This window comes from Triturus cristatus, chromosome 4_2, assembly GCF_964204655.1.
Source record: "Triturus cristatus chromosome 4_2, aTriCri1.1, whole genome shotgun sequence".
Classification (NCBI taxonomy): Eukaryota; Metazoa; Chordata; class Amphibia; order Caudata; family Salamandridae; genus Triturus; species Triturus cristatus.
Window position 1 is genome coordinate 33,850,680 of NC_140586.1, and position 21,835 is coordinate 33,872,514.

At 47.4% G+C, this 21,835-nt stretch overlaps 1 protein-coding gene across 1 annotated transcript in view; it reads left to right on the plus strand.

Annotated features, from left to right (window-relative positions):
- LOC146832872 (E3 ubiquitin-protein ligase DTX3L-like) overlaps positions 1-20,082 on the plus strand; it is a 218,381-nt gene extending 198,299 nt beyond the window's left edge. The window contains exon 7 of the mRNA XM_085600296.1: positions 18,261-20,082. Coding sequence (XP_085456422.1) covers positions 18,261-18,330 — 70 coding nt within the window. The 3' untranslated portion in view covers positions 18,331-20,082. The remainder of the gene's footprint in view (positions 1-18,260) is intronic.
- Positions 20,083-21,835: the final 1,753 nt, after the last annotated feature.

Genomic DNA, 21,835 nt, shown 5'->3' on the forward strand with positions numbered 1-21,835 from the left:
CATTTTCTTGGTGCCCCCCAGGTGAATCCACAAACGCTGAGTACCTTTGAAGTCTCAACATGTGGTTGAAAAAGGAATGCAAATTTGGCCTGGATATCTTTTGTGAAAAAAATTTATGTAGGCTTATGCACAAGGTGCAACATATATAAAACAATAAAGGAGTCAACACTGGGGTATTGGTGGGGAACATCAGCACATAAGAGGTTAAATTCAAAGCACTGATCGATGCACACTGGCAATGAGAATGGATACATCTGGGCCAGTCTCTAGATAATTGGTTCAGAAAGGTCTATTTATAACTCTGTTACAGGTGATAGGTGGTGAGGGACAAGGAGATCTTTATTTGTCACTTGTACTTTTTTTTAATTCTTGTTCATTGGGATTTGCTCTGGATGCTTTTCATCAACATATACACAACAAGGTAGTTCTGATAAGAAAGACATCATAACTGTGCAGTCCATATAGAAAAAAAGGGAGAACACGTTTTCCTCAGCTATCATCAGATCATCTGGTGCTGGGCTCTGAAGAGAAAGGAAAAGTTACATATTTTATTCTTAATTCTTCTCCTCACAAGGTAAAAATGCTAGCAGATAGGCACAGCCTTGTAGTAAAAGAAAGTAACTTTGCCATTTTAAGGTAACTATGCTTCTCATGAGTCTTGTTTTGCATGGTAATGATCGCACTCAGTTATTTCTGTCACAATATTAAGAATAAGATATGTTATCAATGCAGCCACATTCACCCTTTTGGTTTTTGTTGAGGCGATAGGAGAGAAAGATACACATGACAAAAAAGAATGATTACAAGTTTTCATTACAATTTCCCTACGTTTTCCTTTTTATCTTCTTAAATATTCAAAAGTAATAGGGTAGACTAAACAGCTCTACCTAGCACTGGAATGTGGGAAAGACCAAAAAACCTTGAAACCAGGAGAAAATTAAAATATATATATTTTAATTTAACAATTTCTACAGAGGGGCCAGACCTACTTGTGTATCTGCTCTTTAATCCATTTTCACTCAGAATTATCCTGCAAAATTAATAGCTGATGTCCATGTGGCAGCTATGCAAAATGCATTTTTCTGGACTTTTCTAAAAAAAGAAAGTGCAGTACTAGCTGTTTTCAGGCTGTTGGCCATTTGGTAACATATTTTGATACTTACTACAATTTACTGGGCTGAGGTTATTTACATATTTCTAGTTTTCATGAACAGCGCCATACTTAAAGGCTTGCTTTGTTTCCTGAATATGTTTGGTCTTGTTGACGTAATGTTGAAGGGTACTTTTCACATCTAAGGTGTGAACTGATTTGTGAAAGAGACTTCTAGCCACAGATTTTTCACCTTTTGAATACTACCCTAGGTGTGGGACTAGATCCAGAAACTTTTCAGCAGAACCTCTGCTTGCCCCAGGAGGCCTCGTGCAACTCCGCATCAATGCCATTTAGCTCTGAAAAACGGAAATGACGTGCAGAGCCAAGATAGGCACCGCTCCCATGTGCCGATTTCAGTTCCTTTCTTTCTATGTCACCAGGTGCGTATCTGGAGCTACCTCTCGTCTCTACGAAACCCGTTTACTTCTAAATGTGCACAGTGTGCAAGGAAAATGTCACCTCCCAAGACGATAGGGTTTTAAGCTTGTAAGGACTGTTGCAAACAAATGTCTGTAACAGATCCTCATCAGTTTTGCCTATGATCAGGCCATGAGTCTAAGGCCTGCAGTGACTGTACGTCAATGAATCCGAAGGCCATTAGAGACCACAAGGTGAAGATATACGCTGCCAAATATCAGCAGACCCCATGCTGGGACAGGTCCACATCCAAAGGTCAGTCTCTGTTCCGGTCTGGAAGTCTGTCCTGAGAGCGATAATCGTTGCGCCTATAAGAAATCCAAGCGGGACTCTACTCCTTCCTGCTACCCTAATGCACCCGAGAAGGCCCGACGGTGTCTTCATTCCTTTCAATCTTGCTCCAGAAGTCTGTCAATGTCGGACCCTATCTTGAAATTTGTCACAGCAGATCCCGAGTTTCTGGAGCCATCTGCGACACCGAGGCAGGACAGAAGTTCACCAGCCAACATAGACTCATAATGAGCTTCCGTTGCCGTTTAGTTTGGCCCTCAATGACTCCCTCTTAGGGGCTTGGGTCTGGGCCAAATCCTGGTCTGCCAGTACCATAGCTCTGCCCCCCAGCGACCCAACTTTTGACTCAGCATCTTTCTCCTGAGAGACTGGTGGTGCAAACTTCCACCAGTTGGAGAAACCCAAATGCTTTTTCGCTACTCCCCTGGATAGGGACTCTTAGAGAGTGGAGACCTTTGGGAAGAAGGGAATTTTTCCACAAGTTTGGCACTCTGCCGGTTAATGCCAGTTGCCTGTTAGGTCGCTATTCCTGTGCTCTTTGGGATTCTGCAGCTCAAGTCCTCTCAGGTGTTTTGGAAGACCTTTGTCTTGTACTGACCCAGGCCATACATGATGGCCGTTATACTGCTAAATTTACTATCCGTTGTGACCTGGATACAACAGATTTCATTGGGTGAGCCATTGGCACCAGAAACGCACCCCGTCACCATGCCTGGTTAAGATCAGTAGATTTATTCTGTGATGTTCAAGCATCCCTAATGCCTTTTGATGGCACTCAACCTTTGGGGATAAAGCAAACTCTAAACTGGAGCGTTTCAAAGAGAGCAGGGCCACAGTGCACTCCCTGGGTTTGTCTGCACTATCAACACCGATCACACCAGCCTTTTTGTTCTTTGTGCTGCTCTGGCAGGTGTACCCCAAACAGACAGACACTTCAGCCTTAGCAGGGTTCCCAGCTGTTTCAAGGCAGTGGCAGCCACTGACACCCCCATGCACCCCCTCCCTCACATCCCCTCCATAGTCAGGGATAGATCGCCAGTCAGTCTTCCACCATGGCTATCTGTAGTTCATGGTGAGACAGGAGAATTTTCAGTGTGTTTTGCCCTCCTTTGGTCTCACCAGTGCCCCTTGGGTGTTTCATGAAGGTTATGGCGGTGGTGGCAGCACATATTTGAGTTGAAACGTCCCAGTTTTCCTCGACAATTGGCTGCTGAAGGTGGATTTGTCCCAGGCAGTAGTCAGCCACTTCCAGACTCGGGTGCACCTCCTGTCATATATGGGGCTCACTATCAGCGTACTGAAGTCATACCAGAGTCCTTCTCACATCCTCCCTTTCGTCAGAGCCATTCTGGACATGGTCTGGATTTGAGCCTTTTCTCTGGAAAGGTGAGTCTGGGACATTCAGATTCACATCCCAGTCTTTCAAATTCTGCCCTGGATTTCAGTGAGGTTGACTTTGAGGATGCTGGGATTAATCGCCTTATGTATCCTGCTCAAGTATGCCAGGTGGCATGTGCGGACTCAGCAGTAGAATCTGATGTCTCAGAGGCCTAACATCAAGGGGACCTCTCAGACCATCTCCAGATCTCGGAGGAGACTGCAAAAGACTTGCAGTGGTGGTTGCTTGACCACTGTTGTGTCAGTGGCAGACCCCTCTTCCCTCACTACCCATATCTGACAGTGGTGACCAATGCCTTGTTCCTGGGTTGAGGCTGCCCACTAGGAGAGGTGAAAATCAGAGACCTCTGATCTCTGGCAGAAGTCCGGCTCCATATCCACCCACTAGAGCTGTGGGCCATCCACTTGGCGATGTAAACCTTTCTGATATCCATCGAAAGAATGCTGGTGCAGGTGCTCACAGACAACACCACTGCCATGTTGTATTGCAGCAAACAGGGTGCGGTGGGGTCATGGACTCTGTACCAGGAGGTGCTGTTCTTCTGTAACTGGCCGGGCCGCCAAGAGAGCTTTCTGGTGGTGAACCACCTGGTGGGATCTTTGAATGCCAGGGCGGATTAACTCATCTGTCGATGCCTAGCGGCTCACGGGTGACAGTTATACTTGGAGGTGGCGCAAGGTACTTTCCACGCATGAGGAGAACCTTTACTCAGTCTGTTCACTGCTGTTCCCAAAGCGTCTCTCTCTTTCTTTTTCTTTGTGTTGTCTCTTTATGGGTTTGAGCCTTTCTTGTAGCTTTCTTCAGCTTTGAACTTGACCTCTGGACCCTCTGACATCAACAAGAGGGCCCTAGAACCTTCATGTGGGAAGAGGCAAGGACTTGGATGCAGAGTCCAACAATGCTCTCTTTGTTGAAAGTGAATCTTGTGATGATTTTAAAAGCATTATTGTTTATTCAACCTTTAGTAATTAGGTATCCAAAATACTGAAGAGAAAGAAACTCTGGTTAAGATAGGAAAAGTGTAAAGCGTTGCAGAATGGGAACTCTAATGGTCCTTGGATGTCAGAAGGAAATAGAAAGTCATAGGAGATTCAAGTTGGCTGTAGTTGTACCGTTGCAGAATCCCTTAATAATTTTGTATTAGGATCTCTTAGTTTCTAGATTTCTTTCAGGGGCTTTGTTCTTACCACCTGTTGCAAAAATAATCATTTTTGGGGTTACCAAAACTTGGGGCAGGCTCCTTCTCTTCAGGTGTTCTGTTTCTTTTGTTGGGAACACTGTCGTAAAACTCCTACTGTAACTCAACGTAAAGAATTCGCATGACTTTCTCTATTCTTTAAAAAATAAATGTTTAATTCTTTTTTCATTGAACAAGTAAACATCCCATCATCATAATCAGTAACCAAGATTGGCGTATTTGGCAGTTCCCAGAGCAAGGATACAGTATTACATATAACGGGGAAGGATCATTGGCCCTGCAATTGTATTGTTGTGAGACTATTGCACCCTTCCTCGGCCGGATTCGTATCTTCATCCGTCTAGGCTCTATACTTTTCCCATGGACCCCACACTTTATCCCATTTTTTGGGTCATCCTCTACTTTGGTATAAAGCTTTTTCTGTCAGGCAGCACCAGTCCAGATCTTCTTTCCAGCTAGCGAGCTTTTCTGGCTCCCGTGCCCCCCACAACCTTGCTATGTTGTGCTTTGCCACCCCTGAGGCCAGTGTGAGCCACGTTTTCGTATGTGAGGGCCACCTGGACTCGCCTGTGACGCCCAAAAAGTGCCAGCGAGCATCAGGGGTATGTGTGTGCCTAGCACTACAGACATCACTCTAGTCACCCGAGTTCAGTAGCGTTATATTTCGGCGCACTCCCAGATAATGTGAAAGAAGGTGCCTGTCCCTCCGCACCCCCTGATGCATTGATCTGAGTCCGACCAGCCAAGTTTGAGATGGAGCGTCCGAGGGGTATATGATCTGTGTAGGACTCTGAGTTAGATCAATCTAAATCTTGTCCGTATGGCAACATTTCTGGGGCTCTGGATTGCTTCCTGCCAGTCTTTGTCTTCCAGTAGCCCCAAGTCAGATTCCCAAACTGCTCTCAGTGAGGCTAAGGGATCAGGAAGGTTGTTCATTATCTTCCAATAGGTTAGGGATGTCGCTTTGTCTATCATGGGGTCGACTAACAATCGGTCCTCTAGAGGGGAGTAGTCGGGTGGGGTTTCTCCTTCTGTTATGTAGCGACGTAGGGCATGCCTCTATTGTAAGTAGCGGAATTGTTCTGTGCCGACCATTTGGTATTCAGTTTGGAATTCCTCAAAGGTGAGCATTCGACCGCCCTGCCACACATCACCCATGGTGTCTAAGCCAATCAGGCTCCATCTGCAAAATCCCTGCAGGCGCCCCACATCACCCAGTGCATCATTATCCCAGAGTAGTGTGTGTTGAGTTAATCTCGAGTCCCACCCCAACAGCTTAGTAGTTACTCGCCATGCTCGTACGACCTCTTGTGTGTGGGCTGGTAGTGGTTTCCCCTGTTGTCTGCAGTACAGGGCCGCCAGGTGCCCTCTGTTCCCCATCGCATATCGGTCAATCCTATATGCCGGTCCAGCCTGGGGCGCAAAAAGCCAGCCATTGACATTGACCAGCTGGGACGCTAGGTAGTAGCTCCGAATGTCTGGGACCCCTAATCCACCATCGTATACCCTGCGCTGCAGTTTGTGCAGTGCTATCCTTGGTTTGCCGCCCTCCCACAGAAGGTTGCGTTGTTCCCCCTCGATGGCCCTGAAAAAGGTGTCTGGGATCCTATATGGGGTATTCTGCAGAGCGTAGAGCAGGCGCAGTAGGGCCATCATCTTAAATAGTGCTGCTCTGCCCATGAGGGAGATCAGTAAACACCGCCAGTGCATTATGTCCCCATGCAGCCTCACCACTTGGGAATGTATATTGAGATTTAGAAATTCCTCAGCTGTCCTTGTAATCCATAGGCCTAGGTATTTGAATTTATCGTGCTGCCTCAGGGCCGCACAGTCAGACGTGAGTGGTTGTAGTTCACCCGCAAGAGAAAAAATATGAGATTTGTCCCAGTTTATCTGATATCCGGAATAGGTGCCGAAAAGTCAAAGTATATTTATTAGACTATGGAACATTTGTTTAGGTTTTTGTGCATAGAGCAGTATATTGTCTGCGTACAGTGAGATACGTTCTTCCCATCTCCCTCCGATGTCTATGCCCCAAATTCTTCTTGGAATTACGCCACTAATGGTTTCAGCACAAATACGAATCATAATGGGGATAGTGGGCACCCCTGTTGCGTTCCCCGATGAGTGTGAATGTCCTCAATGTTGACCCATTTACATGGGCTTTCAGGCACTGATAAAGGAGGCGGACCCAGGCACAGAAGTGTGGCCCAAGGCCCAGCCTGAGTAACACCGCATTGAGATAGGGCCATTCGATACTATCAAATGCCATTAGGGCATCCAGTGACATTAGAGTGGCAGGTATATGTGGGTGTGCCGCCGTGGCATGTATTACTCCATATAGTCGTCTAAGATTAAGCTGGGTGCTTCTGTTGGGTATGAATCCAGACTTGTCTGGGTGTATTATGGTGGAGATTATAGGGATGAGTAGGTTTGCCAACACCTTCGCTAAAACCTTGGTTTCAAAGTTAAGGAGGGAAATAGGCCAATAGGAGCCACATAGGTCTAAGGGCTTGCCCTTTTTTGGGATGACTACTATTGTGGCTAATCTCAGGTCCTCGGGTAAGCACCCCTCTTACAGCGCACTTTGAAACATATCAAGCATCGGTAGTGCCACACTCGCTGCTGCACATTTAAAGAGTTCTGCGGGTAGCCCATTTGGGCTGGACGCATTCCCGGACTGTAATCCCTGAATGGCCCCTTCCACTTTCTCCTTTGCCAGGTGTTGGTCTAGGGCGTCTCTATCTTCTTTTGAGAGAGTTGGCAGGGAAGTGTCTCTGAGCAGTTCCCCACTTTTATCCTCTGATCTAGCTGTCGCTGATTGATATAGCAGAGGCATATTTGCCTCCTACTACGAGTCAGTCTGTCTACTCCAGACCCTTGCTTTGTGCCATCCGTCATACGGATTACTGAGACCCAGTTGCGCTCTCTATCTCTCTTTTCTAGCCAAACGATGAGCTTGTTGGCCTTGTCCCCCAGGTCGTACAGCCGCTTTTGTGTGGGTAGTGCATGTTGGCACGCCGCCTCCTCTTCCAAATGCCTAACTTTCCTTTGTTTAAGGCGTATTGTGTGTCTCAGCCCGCAGGCCTCTGATTCGTTGCCATGTGTTGTTTGTTCTAGTGTTTCAATCTCATGCTCTAGCTTTTTACACTTGGAGCGCCTCTCTTTCTTGAAACCCCCTATCATTGCTTGTAGGTATCCCCTTGCCACCACTTTATACGCCTCCCATAGGGTGCAATGCGAGTCAAGCGATCCCGTGTTTTAATCGAAGTATTGCTGGCGGTGTGGTGTAGTCTCCACCTGGGCCCTAGAGCTAAGCCTCCACCGGCGAATGATCAGAAATGCCTCTGGCTTTGTGCTGCGCCCCTCAATAGTTTTGCACATGCATGCATTGCTTGAAGAGATAATCAAAACGTGACCCAGAGCCGTGTACAGCGGAAATATGCGTGTACTGTCTACTGGCCGGGTTGTGCGGTCTCCATAAGTACGACAAGCCCATTGCCTTTGCAAATACCCACAGGGGCTCCGTCCCCCCTATTCTGGCCGGCGCTGTTGTCCGGTCTAGATCTTGGGACATTCATGTCCCCACCTAGTATGAGCTCTCCTGGAGGCATACCTAGCAGTATTTTGCTTAGCTCAGGGAAGATGTTTGCGTGTAGATTTGGTGGGATGTATGTTGAACATGGTTTCGCCCTTGCTATGTCCTAGTCAGTGCCACACATCTGCCCAGTGGGGCCCTTTATCAGAGGCACTGAGTTTTTCACCAAGATCGCCATACCCCGGGATCTTGACGTGAAGCCCGCATGAGCTACCAAATTATAGCCATATCTATTGAGTGCTAGGTATTGGTTGCCTTGCAAGTGTGTTTCCTGAAGAAGGACCAGGTCGGGGAAGGGCCTACGAAAGTATTGCAGGACCATAGTCCGCTTAATTTTGTCCCCTTGGCCATTCACGTTTCATGTCAATACTTTCAGTGTGGTCATGGACTGTGATGCTTTAGCTATGACCAGGTGTTTAGTGTTTGGATTCCCCTTCTCTTCGCCCTCTCAAATCCTCCGCCCCCTGGTTGGGGCCTGAAGCGTCTAGCCTGAGATGATGGGTCAATATGCAAATCGAAGTTAACATATAGCAAACATAACCTTGTAAACTAGTCCCCTTTGTGGTTGCCCCCCTCCCTGCCACGCTGCACTGTAGGTTTAAAACTACCCAATTCCCCAATTTGCAGAGCGCCTGTCGCCCCATTAGAACCATGTTAACAACAACTTGGGGTTGGCTGGCTCCGCCGCTCGTGTATGTGCAGTCGCCCTCCAGCCCTCATTGCATTAGTTAGTTAAACAAACATGTTGCGTGTTGTCCAAATTCACGGACCCCGTTCCAGTGTTCTGCTCTGGGCTTCGGAGGAGCCCGGTTACCTGTTAGTCTCTTGGCTCCTCTCTCGCCTTTTAAGTTGGGCGTGGTCGCCCCATTGTCATCGCTGTTCGGGGCTACTTCACACTCTTCCCCCCTCAGCTGGTCAGCATCCGGGAGTCAGTTCCGGAGAGAGTGTTTGTTTCTGTTGCATCATTGTAGGTTCTTCCAGGGGAGGTGCGTCCCCTGTCCTCACGTCTCCGACCCTGTTCCTGTCACCGTTGATGGTTTTTTGCCCTCTTTTGAGCCACTCCCATACCTCCTTAGGTGTTGTGAAATACCAGGATTTGTCATTGTCCAAGACTCTGAGCTTGGCAGGGAACAGCATCATGTATTTGAGGTTTTTAGTTCGTAGAGTTCTCTTGACCACGTCAAAGTTGCATCGTTGCCGCTTGACAATGAGGGTGAAGTCTGGGAAGAACCTGATCAACGTATTTTCGTAGGGTAAGTCACCCTTCGTTCGGGCCGTCTGCAAGATTATGTTGCGGTCCCGGAAGTTGAGGATCCGCCCAATTATGGTCCACGGTGGGGCCCCCGGCTGCGGTGGTGGTACCGGTTCTCTGTCTGCTCTTTCCACAGAAAAAAAGTTCCAAAAGCGCTTAGGTTGGAGGCGGTTAAGTATGATGTCTTCCAAGAATAATCCAGCATCCGAACCCTATGACCCCCTCAGGCATCCCTACCACACTGATGTTGTTCCTTCAGGCCCATCCCTCCTGGTCCTCAAGATTCGCTGCCATTACCCTGTGCTGTTGTGTGAGTTGTATCTGCTTTTCCATTTTTAGGGTAGTGACTTGCAGTTCAGTGATATTTGTCTCTGCCAACCCTATTTTATCCGAGGTTTTGTCCGATCTCAGGAGGTTCACCTCAATTGTTACCTTGTCCATTTTGGATTCCAGGGTCGTTCCCGGGTTGCCGTCATGATTGCCCCAATGAGGGCTTCATCCGATCCTGGGTTCCCTGCGCCGCTGCCCCTTCCGCCATAGTTACCCTAGGTACTGTGTATTTATCGAGTTTATTGGTCTGTGGTGGGGGGCGTCCTTCGGTTACGTTTTGTTCCCTTCCTCTGAAGTGGGGGGGAGGGAGATGTTGCAGCGTCTCAGTCTGGGCCAAAGCTTCTTGATTCTACCAACAGTTTCCAGGGCGCTCCCTCCCCTGGGCCGCTTGAACATCTACTACTGCCGTGGGCCTGGTCAGAAGCATTCTTTGTGTGACTCCCCTGGCTCTGTGTAGCGTGGGTTTTAGCCTCTGTGGTTTTATGTGCGCTTGCCCAGGGGTTCACTCTCATAGGGCCTGGTGTTGCCAAGCTACTTAAAGTTTCTCTGCCTCTCTAGCTGCCTCCAGTTTTAGATCCAAGGGGGGAAAGCGCCGTGGAGAAGAAGTATCTGTTCGAGGCATATGAGCTGCAGATTATACACTGTGCATAGATCGCCATCTTGTGTTGGGCCCGGATGTTTGCAGTTTGTTTTTCTTCTTGGAAAGTCTTTGGAAGTCACGAGGTTGGTGACTCCTCCTTCGGTCCGTATTGCGCATGGGCTTCGGCTCCATCCTCAGATTGTTTTTTTTCCGCCATCGGGCTCAGATGTAATACTTCGTGCTCCGGTTCCGAACTTTTCCAGTTCAACCATCGACGAAAAATCCTCGTTCATCGAGATCCTTCAGAATAAAATCATCTTTCTCCTCGGCACTTCTTCGATTCCAGGCATCGACGGCGGCCTTCGGGCCTATCCCGACTCCGGTCTCGGCTGATGGAAAGAACTCCCTTCAAGAAGTGCCCTAAATGTGGGTCTAAGTTTCCCCACACCGATCTACATCAGGTGTGCAACCTCTGCCTCTCCCCTGAACACGAGGCTCGAGACTGTCCCGCCTGCAAATCTTTTAGGTCGAAAAAGACCATTCGAGATCGAAGGGCTAGACGCAGCATGGCGCACTCCTCGGCTCCACTCGACATATTCGGGGACGACGTCGAAGCTCCGGGGCAGCAGCACACCGAACATGAAGATGACCTCGTCAGTGCTTCCGAAGCCGACGACTCCGACGTGGAGGACATCACCCCGGCGCAGAGGGTCGTGAGTACTCTACCCCCTCCCACACCCGCGCCCACACCCAAAAAGGCTTCGGTCACGCCTTCGCCTCTGGGTCTAGGCAAGACCAAACAGCCTGCTTCTATCACCCCACCTTCGGGCCCGGTGAAGAAGTCTCATAAGCCTTCCGGCGGCTCGGGCTCGAGCCAGTCAACTAGCGGTGCCGAAAAACACCCTTCGGCACCGAAGAAGACATCGACCTCCACACCAAGCTCCGTACCGAAGCCATCGGTGTCGAAACCCGGCCTCTCGGTGCCGACCAAACACCATAAAGCCCTCGGCACCGATACTCCCGTGCTGAAGCCTATCTCGGCACCGAGCAAAAAATCGGACCTGCCGAAGAAGCACGGCACAGACAAACTTAAAAAACCGTCGGCCCCGAAAACGTCGACGCCGACCAATCAATTGGTGCCGGAGGAACTATTCACGCCGGATCCTTTGCAAAAGACCCTCCCAAAAGATCCAAAGACTGGACATTTGGCACTGTCTTCAAAGAAAAGACATTTGGAAAAACCAGCTCCACCTCCACCACCAAAGAGGAAGGACTGTGCTACCTCCCCTTTCAGAGTGCCTTCCCCACCTCCTCCACCCTCTCCACCTCCGCCCCCTCCACCATCTCCACCCTCATCACTCTCCAACCCCCTCTCCAGACCATGATGACCAAGGGGACCCATACTATGATCCAACGGATGTCCCACAAGACCCCACCCCTCCGGGATCCCCAGACCCATGGGATGACTATCACAATCCAGACATCCCAGATGTTCCACAGGATGACATTTATCCAACCAGGCCATCCCCACCAGAGAGCTCATTAGGCTTTCACCACCTACTCCAGAGGGCGGCACACTATCATGGGGTGGAGTTACACACTGACCCAGTTGAGGAAGACTTCCTACTGGACACCTTTGATATTGCAGATAAATCTACTGCTATACTACCCATGCTCAAAGGGGTAGTCAAACATGCGACAGAGGTGTTTAAAGACCCAGTCAGGGCTAGGGTCCTAAACCCCCGAATAGAGAAAAAATATAAGGCCGCCCCCACAGATCCTGCCTATATAAAAGGACCTGCACCATTGGATTCCTTAGTGGTATCCACAGCTAGAAAATGGTCAAATTCTCAGTCGTCAGGTGAAGCTCCACCACCTGACAAGGAGTCCAAGCTCCTAGACGCGTCAGGAAAACGCACTGCCTCACAAGCTGCCAATATATGGCGTATCGCCAACACACAAGCGCTGTTGGCCAGGTACGACAGAGCGCACTATGATGAGCTGGAGACCATTATGCATGATCTCCCAGACAAATACAAGAAAAGGGCTAATGAACTAATTCAAGAGGGGAAAACCATAACCAACACCTCTATACGCTGTGCACTGGACGCAGCAGACACAGCCTCCAGAGCCATAAACACTAGTGTACTACTTCGTCGCCACGCCTGGCTCAGAGTTTCAGGCTTCAAGCCGGAGGTAGAAGCCTCCATATTAAATCACCCTTTTGACCAGCAACATCTATTTAGTCCAAAAGTAGACGAGGCCCTCGAAAAGATGAAAAAAGATACAGATACGGCAAAATCTATGGGAGCCCTACAATCCCATCCTCCTAGGCGCTCCTTTCGCCGCTCGTCCTTTCGGGGCACTGCTAGGGGCTACTCCTCCGATAGCGCCTCCACATCCTACAAATCCCCTCCTCAGTCTACCTTCACAAGGGGTTATCAAAGAGGCGGATATAGAGGAAATAATAACAAAGGCAGAGGCAAAACTAACACCGCCCGCTCTGCCACACCGCCTACCCAATGACTTCCCCCCGCTCCCCCCAGACCATTCCACTCCGGTCGGGGGCAGACTACAAAACTTCCTTCATGTCTGGGAGACTATCACCTCAGACAGATGGGTGACCCAAATTATTCGTTCGGGGTACTGTCTCGAATTAAAATCTACCCCCCCAAATATTCCACCCAGGCACCGCCCAATGTCGCAAGAACATGCCACATTGCTAAAACAAGAGGTAATCTCCCTCCTGCAAAAACAAGCCATAGAGCAAGTCCCCATCAATCAACAAAATTTAGGGGTCTACTCCCTGTACTTTCTGATACCAAAAAGAGACGAGACTCTACGACCTCTTCTAGATCTCCGGCCTCTAAATACTTACATACATTCAGACCATTTTCACATGGTAACCCTTCAACAAGTTCTTCCACTCCTCTCCCAGAACGATTTTCGCACCACACTGGACTTGAAAGACGCATACTTTCATATTCCAGTACACCCTGCGCACAGAAAGTACCTCAGATTTGTAGTGGACGGCCAACACTATCAGTTCAAAGTTCTCCCCTTCGGGGTCACAACAGCACCAAGAGTGTTCACCAAGTGCCTAGCAGTAGTGGCGGCACACCTCAGAAGACACATCCACGTCTTCCCCCTATTTAGACAACTGGCTAATAAAAGCCACGTCCTACAACCAATGTGTACAACACACCGCCACTACAATCCAACTGCTTCACCAGCTAGGTTTCACGGTGAACCACCAAAAGTCCAACCTGGTACCGTCTCACACAAAGCAATACCTCGGCGCCACCATAGACACCTCAAAAGCCATAGCCTATCCCAAACCGGCCAGGATTGCAAGCATCCAGGCTTTGCGTCAAAGGTTCATACTTCAGCACTCTCTCCCAGCCAGAGTGTTTATGCAACTTATAGGGATGATGGCCTCTTGCATTTTCATAGTACCTCACGCAAGACTCCAGATGCGTCCACTCCAGGAGTGCTTGGCACGCCAGTGGAACCAGGCCCAGGGGAAACTGACAGATCTGGTGTTGGTAGACGGTCGCACCCATCGCTCTCTGCAGTGGTGGAACACCACAAACCTTTCCAAAGGTCGACCGTTCCTGGACCCCGTTCCACAGGTAATCCTAACAACAGACGTATCGCTCTCCGGCTGGGGAGCTCATCTGTTACACCTCACAGTGCAGGGCACATGGACGCCACAACAAAAATTACTCCACATCAACCATCTGGAGTTATTAGCAATCTTTCTAGCCCTAAAATCCTTTCAGATGCAGATTTCAGGCAAGGCAGTCCTTGCCATGTACTACATTCAAAAACAGGGGGGCACACACTCTCCACAGCTCTCTCAACTAGCACAGAGCATATGGAGATGGGCAATTCCGCAACAAACCTTTCTCCTGGCCCAACACGTCCCAGGAATACAAAACACCATGGCAGATCTGCTCAGCAGACAAACGCAACAAATTCACGAATGGGAACTTCACCCACAAGTTCTTCCCCCATTCTTTCAGAGGTGGGGGCACCCTCAAATAGACCTCTTCGCCACCCACGAAAACAAAAAATGCCCAAGCTTCGCCGCCAGATACCCACACCCATTGTCCAAAGGCAATGCGATATGGATGAACTGGTCAGGCAAACACCTTTCCGCCTCTCACGCTAATTCCATTAGTGGTGCGGAAGCTACAACAGCATTCCCTCACGCTCATCCTGGTAGCTCCAACATGGGCCAGACAACCGTGGTACACCACACTGCTACAACTCTCGGTAGTACCACACCAAAAGTTACACCTCTCACCATCCCTCCTAACCCAGAACCATGGAGAGATCAAGCACCCGGACCCAGCTCAACTCAACCTTGCGATCTGGCTCCTGAAATCTTAGAGTTCGGATACCTCAACCTCCCCCCTGATTGCATGAACATTATCAGGGAAGCTAGACGCCCTACTACTAGGGCATGCTACGCCGCAAAGTGGAAGAGATTTGTTGTTTACTGCCGTAACAACACAATCAACCCTCTAGATGTATCCATACAGCACATCATAGGTTACCTGCTCCATCTACAAAGGTGTAACCTAGCATACACATCCATCCGGTTACACCTCGCAGCAATTGCTGCTTACCTACAAAACAGACAGCATCTATCACTTTTCAGAGTGCCTGCCATAAAAGCCTTCATGGAAGGTCTCAAAAGAGTAATTCCACCCAGAGTACCACCCTCACCTGTGTGGAACCTAAATATAGTTCTCACAAGGCTAATGGGGCCACCCTTCGAACCCATGCATAAATGTGAGATACAATTCCTTACATGGAAAACCGCTTTTCTAGTGGCTATCACTTCCCTTAGAAGAGTCAGTGAAATACAAGCGTTCACTATACAAGAACCTTTTCTACAAATGCATCACAACAAAGTTGTACTTCGCACTAACCCAAAATTCCTACCCAAAGTCATTTCCCCCTTCCATCTGGACCAATCAGTAGAATTGACAATTTTTTTCTCGCAACCTCAGACTGTTGCAGAAAGGGCTCTACATACACTCGATGTTAAAAGGGCCTTGCTTTACTATATCCAAAGAACGCAATCTTTCAGAAAGACCAAACAACTGTTTGTCTCGTTCTCTCCACCACATAAAGGCAACCCCATCTCCATATCAGGGATCGCTAGGTGGATTGTAAAATGCATACAGATTTGCTACCACAAAGCAAAACGAACGCTATCTGTTCCCCCTAAAGCCCACTCTACAAGAAAGATAGGGGCTTCTATGGCTTTTCTAGGGAACATACCCTTAGATGACATCTGCAAAGCAGCCACATGGTCAACACCGCACACTTTCACAAAACATTACTGTGTAGATGTGCAAACCAAACAACAAGCTAATGTGGGCCACGCTGTACTAAAAACACTTTTCCAAACAACTGCAACGGATACCGGTGGTCGCCGCTAGGGTTGGGTACTGCTATATAATCTATGCACAGTGTATAATCTGCAGCTCATATGCCTCGAACGGAATATGCTACTTACCAGTATTCATCTGTTCTTGGCATGTAGAGCTGCAGATCTATACACGCCCACCCGCCTCCCCGGCTACCTGTATCCGTTCCAGTCTATCTTATTTAGATACAACACACATGGGTTTCTTTACTGTTATCACTACGCTCCATCTTTCCCTGCTGGCGAAAAACAATCTGAGGATGGAGCCGAAGCCCATGCGCAATACGGACCGAAGGAGGAGTCACCAACCTCGTGACTTCCAAAGACTTTCCAAGAAGAAAAACAAACTGCAAACATCCGTGCCCAACACCAGATGGCGATCTATGCACAGTGTATAGATCTGCAGCTCTACATGCCAAGAACGGATGCATACTGGTAAGTAGCATATTCCTTCTTTGGGATGTCGCTCCCCCCCCCCCCCCCCCCCACCACACCACCACCTCCCTCTGGGCCCTCCAAGGCAAAGGAGCGTCCTGCTGACTTTGTCGCACTGCTAAGTCCCCCGTTGTAGCCCAGCTCCAATCCCCGCCGCTGGCCTCACCGTGCAATTCAGCAGTTTCCGGCTGCTCGGGGGAGGGGGGGCCCGGTGAGATGTCCAAGTTCCCACCAATGGGCCACTGGGCATTGCAGTCGCCTGGCCGCCTGCAGGCCTCGCCTTTTGGCTCTTCCCTGATGCAGCCCGGTTGTCCTCGTCTCTCCGGGTGCTTTTATTAGTTGCTTCCGCAGTGGGGGAGAGGAGGGGGAGAAACCCCGGAGAAAGCAAGTATCTATTTTGAAGGTGGCCCCCCCATGGAGGGGGTCACCGAGTCGAAAGAGCGTCTTGCGGCCAGGTCACTCGTCGCGGCTCGGCCCTGGACCCTGTTGCAGGCCTCACCTGTTGACCTAGGTTTCGGCTGCCTAGGACCCAGTGGTGCGTCGTATTTCACTGCAGGGCCAGCGGTCGTTGCAGTCCCAGCCGGTTGCTTAGAGGCCCCGACACCAGGCCCTTTCCCGATGTGGCTGTTCCGGCGCCATAAGCCCCAGCCGATCACTGCAGGGCTCCTACCTCCGTGCGCACCCCTGGTCGCACCTCGGTCCCGCAGATCTGCCGCCGACGGCCCTCGTAGGGCGCCGATCACAGCTCCGCTCCGGTCTGGTGTGATGCCCCCCTTCAGCAGACACTCAGGTGGACTTTCTCATGTAGAGTACGCTGGACAGTGTCGGTTTTGCTGAGGATGAGAGGGCCGCCGTGGAGCCCTCTAACTACTCGGCGATCTTGGCTGGTACCAAGTCATACCCCCGCTTTCTCTATTCTTGTTCAAACTGGAAAACTCTTAAAAAGTTGAATGCATCCACAATGTTACGGTCAAGAAATAATCAATCTATGCAACTCTCTGGAGATCTCACAAGACCTAATTTCTGTGTCAGCACTGAAAACATTACCTGAAGTAAGTTACCTTACTGCTCTTGCATTGACACAAGTTGCACAAAGCACAGTGTATATTACTGATAGAAAGCAAGACTCAAAGCAACTAATGTGTTCATTCTGCGTTTGGTAGTAATTCTGATTCTGGCACGAACTCCCGTTAGCTTCTGAATCCAGATGGATTTTCCGGCACTACTTGCTCAAGAGAATTTGCTGATAATTTTGCTGTCAAATGTTTGGGGGCAAAAGTGCGAATCTCTGGTCTGCATACCCTGCAACAGGGAAACACAAAAACACAATTAACGCATAATCCCCATTTCCAAGTTGAAAAACTTGGATGGTGCACAAATGGCACACCCCGTAATTACCATAGCCCTCAGTATAGGTAATTAGCGGGTGCACAGTTCACACCTAGGATTCTGAAAAGGTCAGAGTGAGCACTTAAGACTATTGACAAGTGATTTTTTTGGGGGGGCCAAAACATTCTATAGAGACAGGACTCAGTTGAGGATACACTCAGAAGTAAGAAAAAGTGAATGCAGTGGAATTATGATTACTGAAGAGGAGGAGATTAAAGCTGAATATATGAAGTGACACAGTTAGTCCTAATTTTGGGCTTCAAAAACAAATGCTGGCATATAGAGTTTTGAGAAAAGGTGCATACCCCATGAAACACCTGGCAGAAGGCTAGAGCGGTGGCCACCGAACTTCCACGGTTGGAGAGAAGGCCAAGGCTTCCACTGGGTCTAAATGACCTCGAAAGTGTCAGTTTCATTTTATATGTCCAAACACAAATAGGGTAGCACAAAACCTCAAATGCTGAAGGACTACATTTACAAAGATGCACTGCATCATACATGTGACGAGTAGTCTCACTTTAACTTTTTTACAAAAAAGCAGTCTGTGATTAATATGCTGTGTATTAATGATTTCTATTAATAATTCTCTATGCACTCACCAGTGGCAGGCGGGGAAAGAAGTAGTTTACAAAGATACACACGGGTCTGGTTTGAGGGACCAAAGTATATTATTCAACCCCCAAAACAGACAGAGCTACACCACTGTCAGAGAGCTCTGCTGTTTGAGGTGCACTCGACAAATGACAAGTAACAATCATTAATTATTTTTTTGCAGGTTTGGCTACCCGGATCCAGATTACCTGAAGAGAGTCAAGGAAGAGCTTCGGGCAAAGGGGATTGAATAAGCAGTGGACCATCCTATTGTCCCAACCTACCCCTGCACTTCTGATTCTCCAGAACCGTGTTTCCTTATCTTTCCAGGCCCATCTTAATATCATTGTAATTTCTGTCTGCAACATGTGCTGTTTTTGGTGGCACAAACTCCACCGTGGATCATTGTTGGTGCTTTGTAGAGGGGGCTGATCTATTGGCTTGAACACTTGTTGGAAAAAGGCAACTATAGGTCAAACCACTGGTGAAAATAATGTGTCTTCAAAGAGGCATTTGATGACCAAGCTAATATCCCTATTCATGATATGCTGCCGGCTGTGTTGCACATTTGTACTGGGGCATGCACAAATGTGTTCTATTCCAGAGAAACAAGGTTTGTAGGATTTTTCCCCTATTTCAGAGTTGTGACACAGGTAATCCACCTTTTGAAGTTGAGTGGGAGAGAAGGCCTCAAAGTGACTTTCCAGATAAGAAGTGTGACATTTTTAAGTGTGAAAAGGTGAAGTTTTTACTACGAGAAACTCAGGGCGTTCATGTTATATTTAAGCAGTGTGTAACATTGGAGGAGGAATAAGGGTCTTCTTGTTATATTGAAGCAATCTGTAACATTGGAGGAATAAGGGTCTTGTTAAATTGAAGCAATGTGTAACATTGGAGGAATAAGGGTTTGTTATGTTGAAGCAATGTGTAACATTGGAGGAGGAATAAGGGTCTTCTTGTTATATTGAAAGTGTTGAAGGTAGCAATCTTTTTGGTGAAAGGCATCCATTGTGGGAAGAGATCAAAAATGTATTCTGACTTGCTTCTACCTTACTATTTCCTTGGTTGTAATCAACATGTATTAAACTGTTGTTGTCGGGATAAAAGTCTGGACTAGTTGTGTCCCCCCATATCATGGAACCGTGGTGTGGAGGTCTGGTAGCATTACTTCCATCTTCTGAAACTTGGGAATGGGTCATGGAAAGCTGGCAAAGGCAGGAACCCACAACATTAAAAAACGGAAACGGTATCCACCCTGACTGCAGGTGCTCCAGTAATATATATTTTGCTAAAGGTTAAAAGAAATCCTAGGGTGCAAAGAATTCCAAAATAATAATGGTATAAAAGAATGGGGGATTCCAGCCTGGGCTGCTGGTGGCACACTTCGAATTAGTAGAAATGTTTCTTTGTTATTTTGAAGCCTGGCTTATTCGCACTTGGTCAGATGTATGTCTGGGTTTGTACTAGTCAAACAAAAAAAGTTAAACATCCATTGGACTTCAGCACAGAAAGATATTTCTAGCTAGACCTAGTTTTTATCACAGGGCACCAACTTACCCAGGACACAACCATTTGGTCTAGTAGAGGCCCAGAATATTGCACATAAGAATTGGTAGCTTAGAATTGATGTTTGGGGGTTTTGTGCTTCTTGTCACAAATTTCAGCCAAAACAGGTTGCTCCTGGAACGTCATCAAAGTAATTATCTTCTGTGATTTAGTACTGAGAATCAATTGATTGTTCAGATGTTCTAGAATGGAGTTAAGAAGCTATAAACAATAGTAAACAAATTTGATTCAGGATTTGTTTCTGCCCAGAACAAAGATTATTTACAAATTCTATGCTTCAAATACCTGCTGAAGTACAGAAAATAAATATGATTAACTGGAGTAAGACTGTAAATGCTATTTAAAAATATACATAATGTGTGATATTACTACCTTTGATTGCCTTCTTGTGGTGCTGGTCTACTGCCTAGATAAAACAATAAAATGAGTATGCAGCAAAATGACTTTGAGAGTTTATGTTTTACACAGTCCATTGCAATGGAAGGCGGGGTCCACCCTTAGTCCTTAAGTTCAGACACTCTCAAAGTGCAGATTTTGTGATTTCTCCAGCAGGCTGATGTTTCTGATGAGGGTGTGGTAGTCATCTGTGTCTTTTTACCAGTCTTTAAATCAGAACTTAATCTCTGGAGGCCAAGTGTTTCTTGATGAGTTCTTGACAGTCTGTTGTCGGGTCTAGAACATGTGGCGGCTGAAAGAACTGCTTCAAGCTGGATGAATGCCTCCAGCGTGAAATAATCTAGAACAGTAATATACCCTTTTACATAGTGGTTAAAGCCAGGGTACACTTGCACTTGTGAGGGAAATAAAAAAATGACTTCTAGACTTAGCATGATACCCCTAAAAACATTTACAAACCAAAAACCAGCCACGGACCTACAACATAAGTGGTTTAATTCTGTCCCATAAGTTAGCAGGTCTGCAGTCAAAGACTGCCCAAGAATGGGAATTGTTTGTCTTGAAACTTGATATCTGTCTGATCATGGAACTGCATGTGATGGGAAGGTCTGCTTTCTATTGCTTCACCACCTTTCATATGAAAGCCATTAAGGGCCATAGGAGAAGAACAGCAAGTGTAGGGAAAAGTAGAAAGTGGTAACGTTAGCAAATATGTTGAAATTTTTGGTAAGTGCAGTGATATTCCCAAAGTGTAGTTCTGTTTCTTGATCTGCACATCCCAGAAAACTCACATTTTTATGTTTTAAATGCATACAATTATCTCCCAAAAAGGAGCTCCTAGTAGAGGTCCCACATGACCGGCTTTGCACACCCACTGGAGTTCTCCTAACCTTTCTGGTCAACGTACAAATTCTCCAGTCCGATAGTTTTTATTTGCACCCGCCGTGAGTGAGGAGTTTGGTTAACAGTTCATTTTTGTCAGGCTTTTATTGGACGACATGTACCTTGGCTTTGCCATCAGGCAGATATTAATTTTTTAGTCCCATTATTCCAATTGTTGGACAAGTCTTCTGTTACTTTATCTCAAGTTAATACGCACAAGAGACCTCTTTAGAACAAACAATAGAATATATAGCGCACACCTTCCATGAAAAAAGAGCCTACCGTCTTTGTTTGGTAAAAAATGCTGAATGTTTTTAAATGTAAGAATGTTAAAGTATTTTAGAAACATTTTGAAGGCCATAATGTGACTTGATTTACTCTCATTATAATATTTCCACTAGAGCATAGGTTTAAGATTTCTCAACACTCTACAGCTGCCACACAGAGATTCCATCTGAAGATCTGCATGTGTGGTCGCTCTCTATGACCCCCTCAATAGGGGATTAAGCAGTATCACGCTCCAGAAGGCAAGTAGAAGCAAGGACCCTGGCTCTATAGTGCTTGTTCTCTTCAGGGAAGACCTCCTTTTATAGGCTTCATTTCCATTTGCCAATTTTAAAGCCACCTAAAATATGAGGTGATCACCCCTTTATGGACGTTAGGTCAATATTGGTGGTCTGTGACCTGTACTCACTTCCAAATTCTGCCTCCAAACATTTGTCAACCTTTATTTAGGCTATTTAACAACATAACCAGCCTCAGCATTTTAATGCACATCAGCATATCTACAGCAGTATTATAACCCTATAACACAAAAGAAAGGGGAAGGGATGAGGGAAGTACTGACAATCAACCCCTAAACATGAAAGGCGGGTATAGTTGGACCAGGCCCTGTGAGAGTGTGTCAATCAGAGT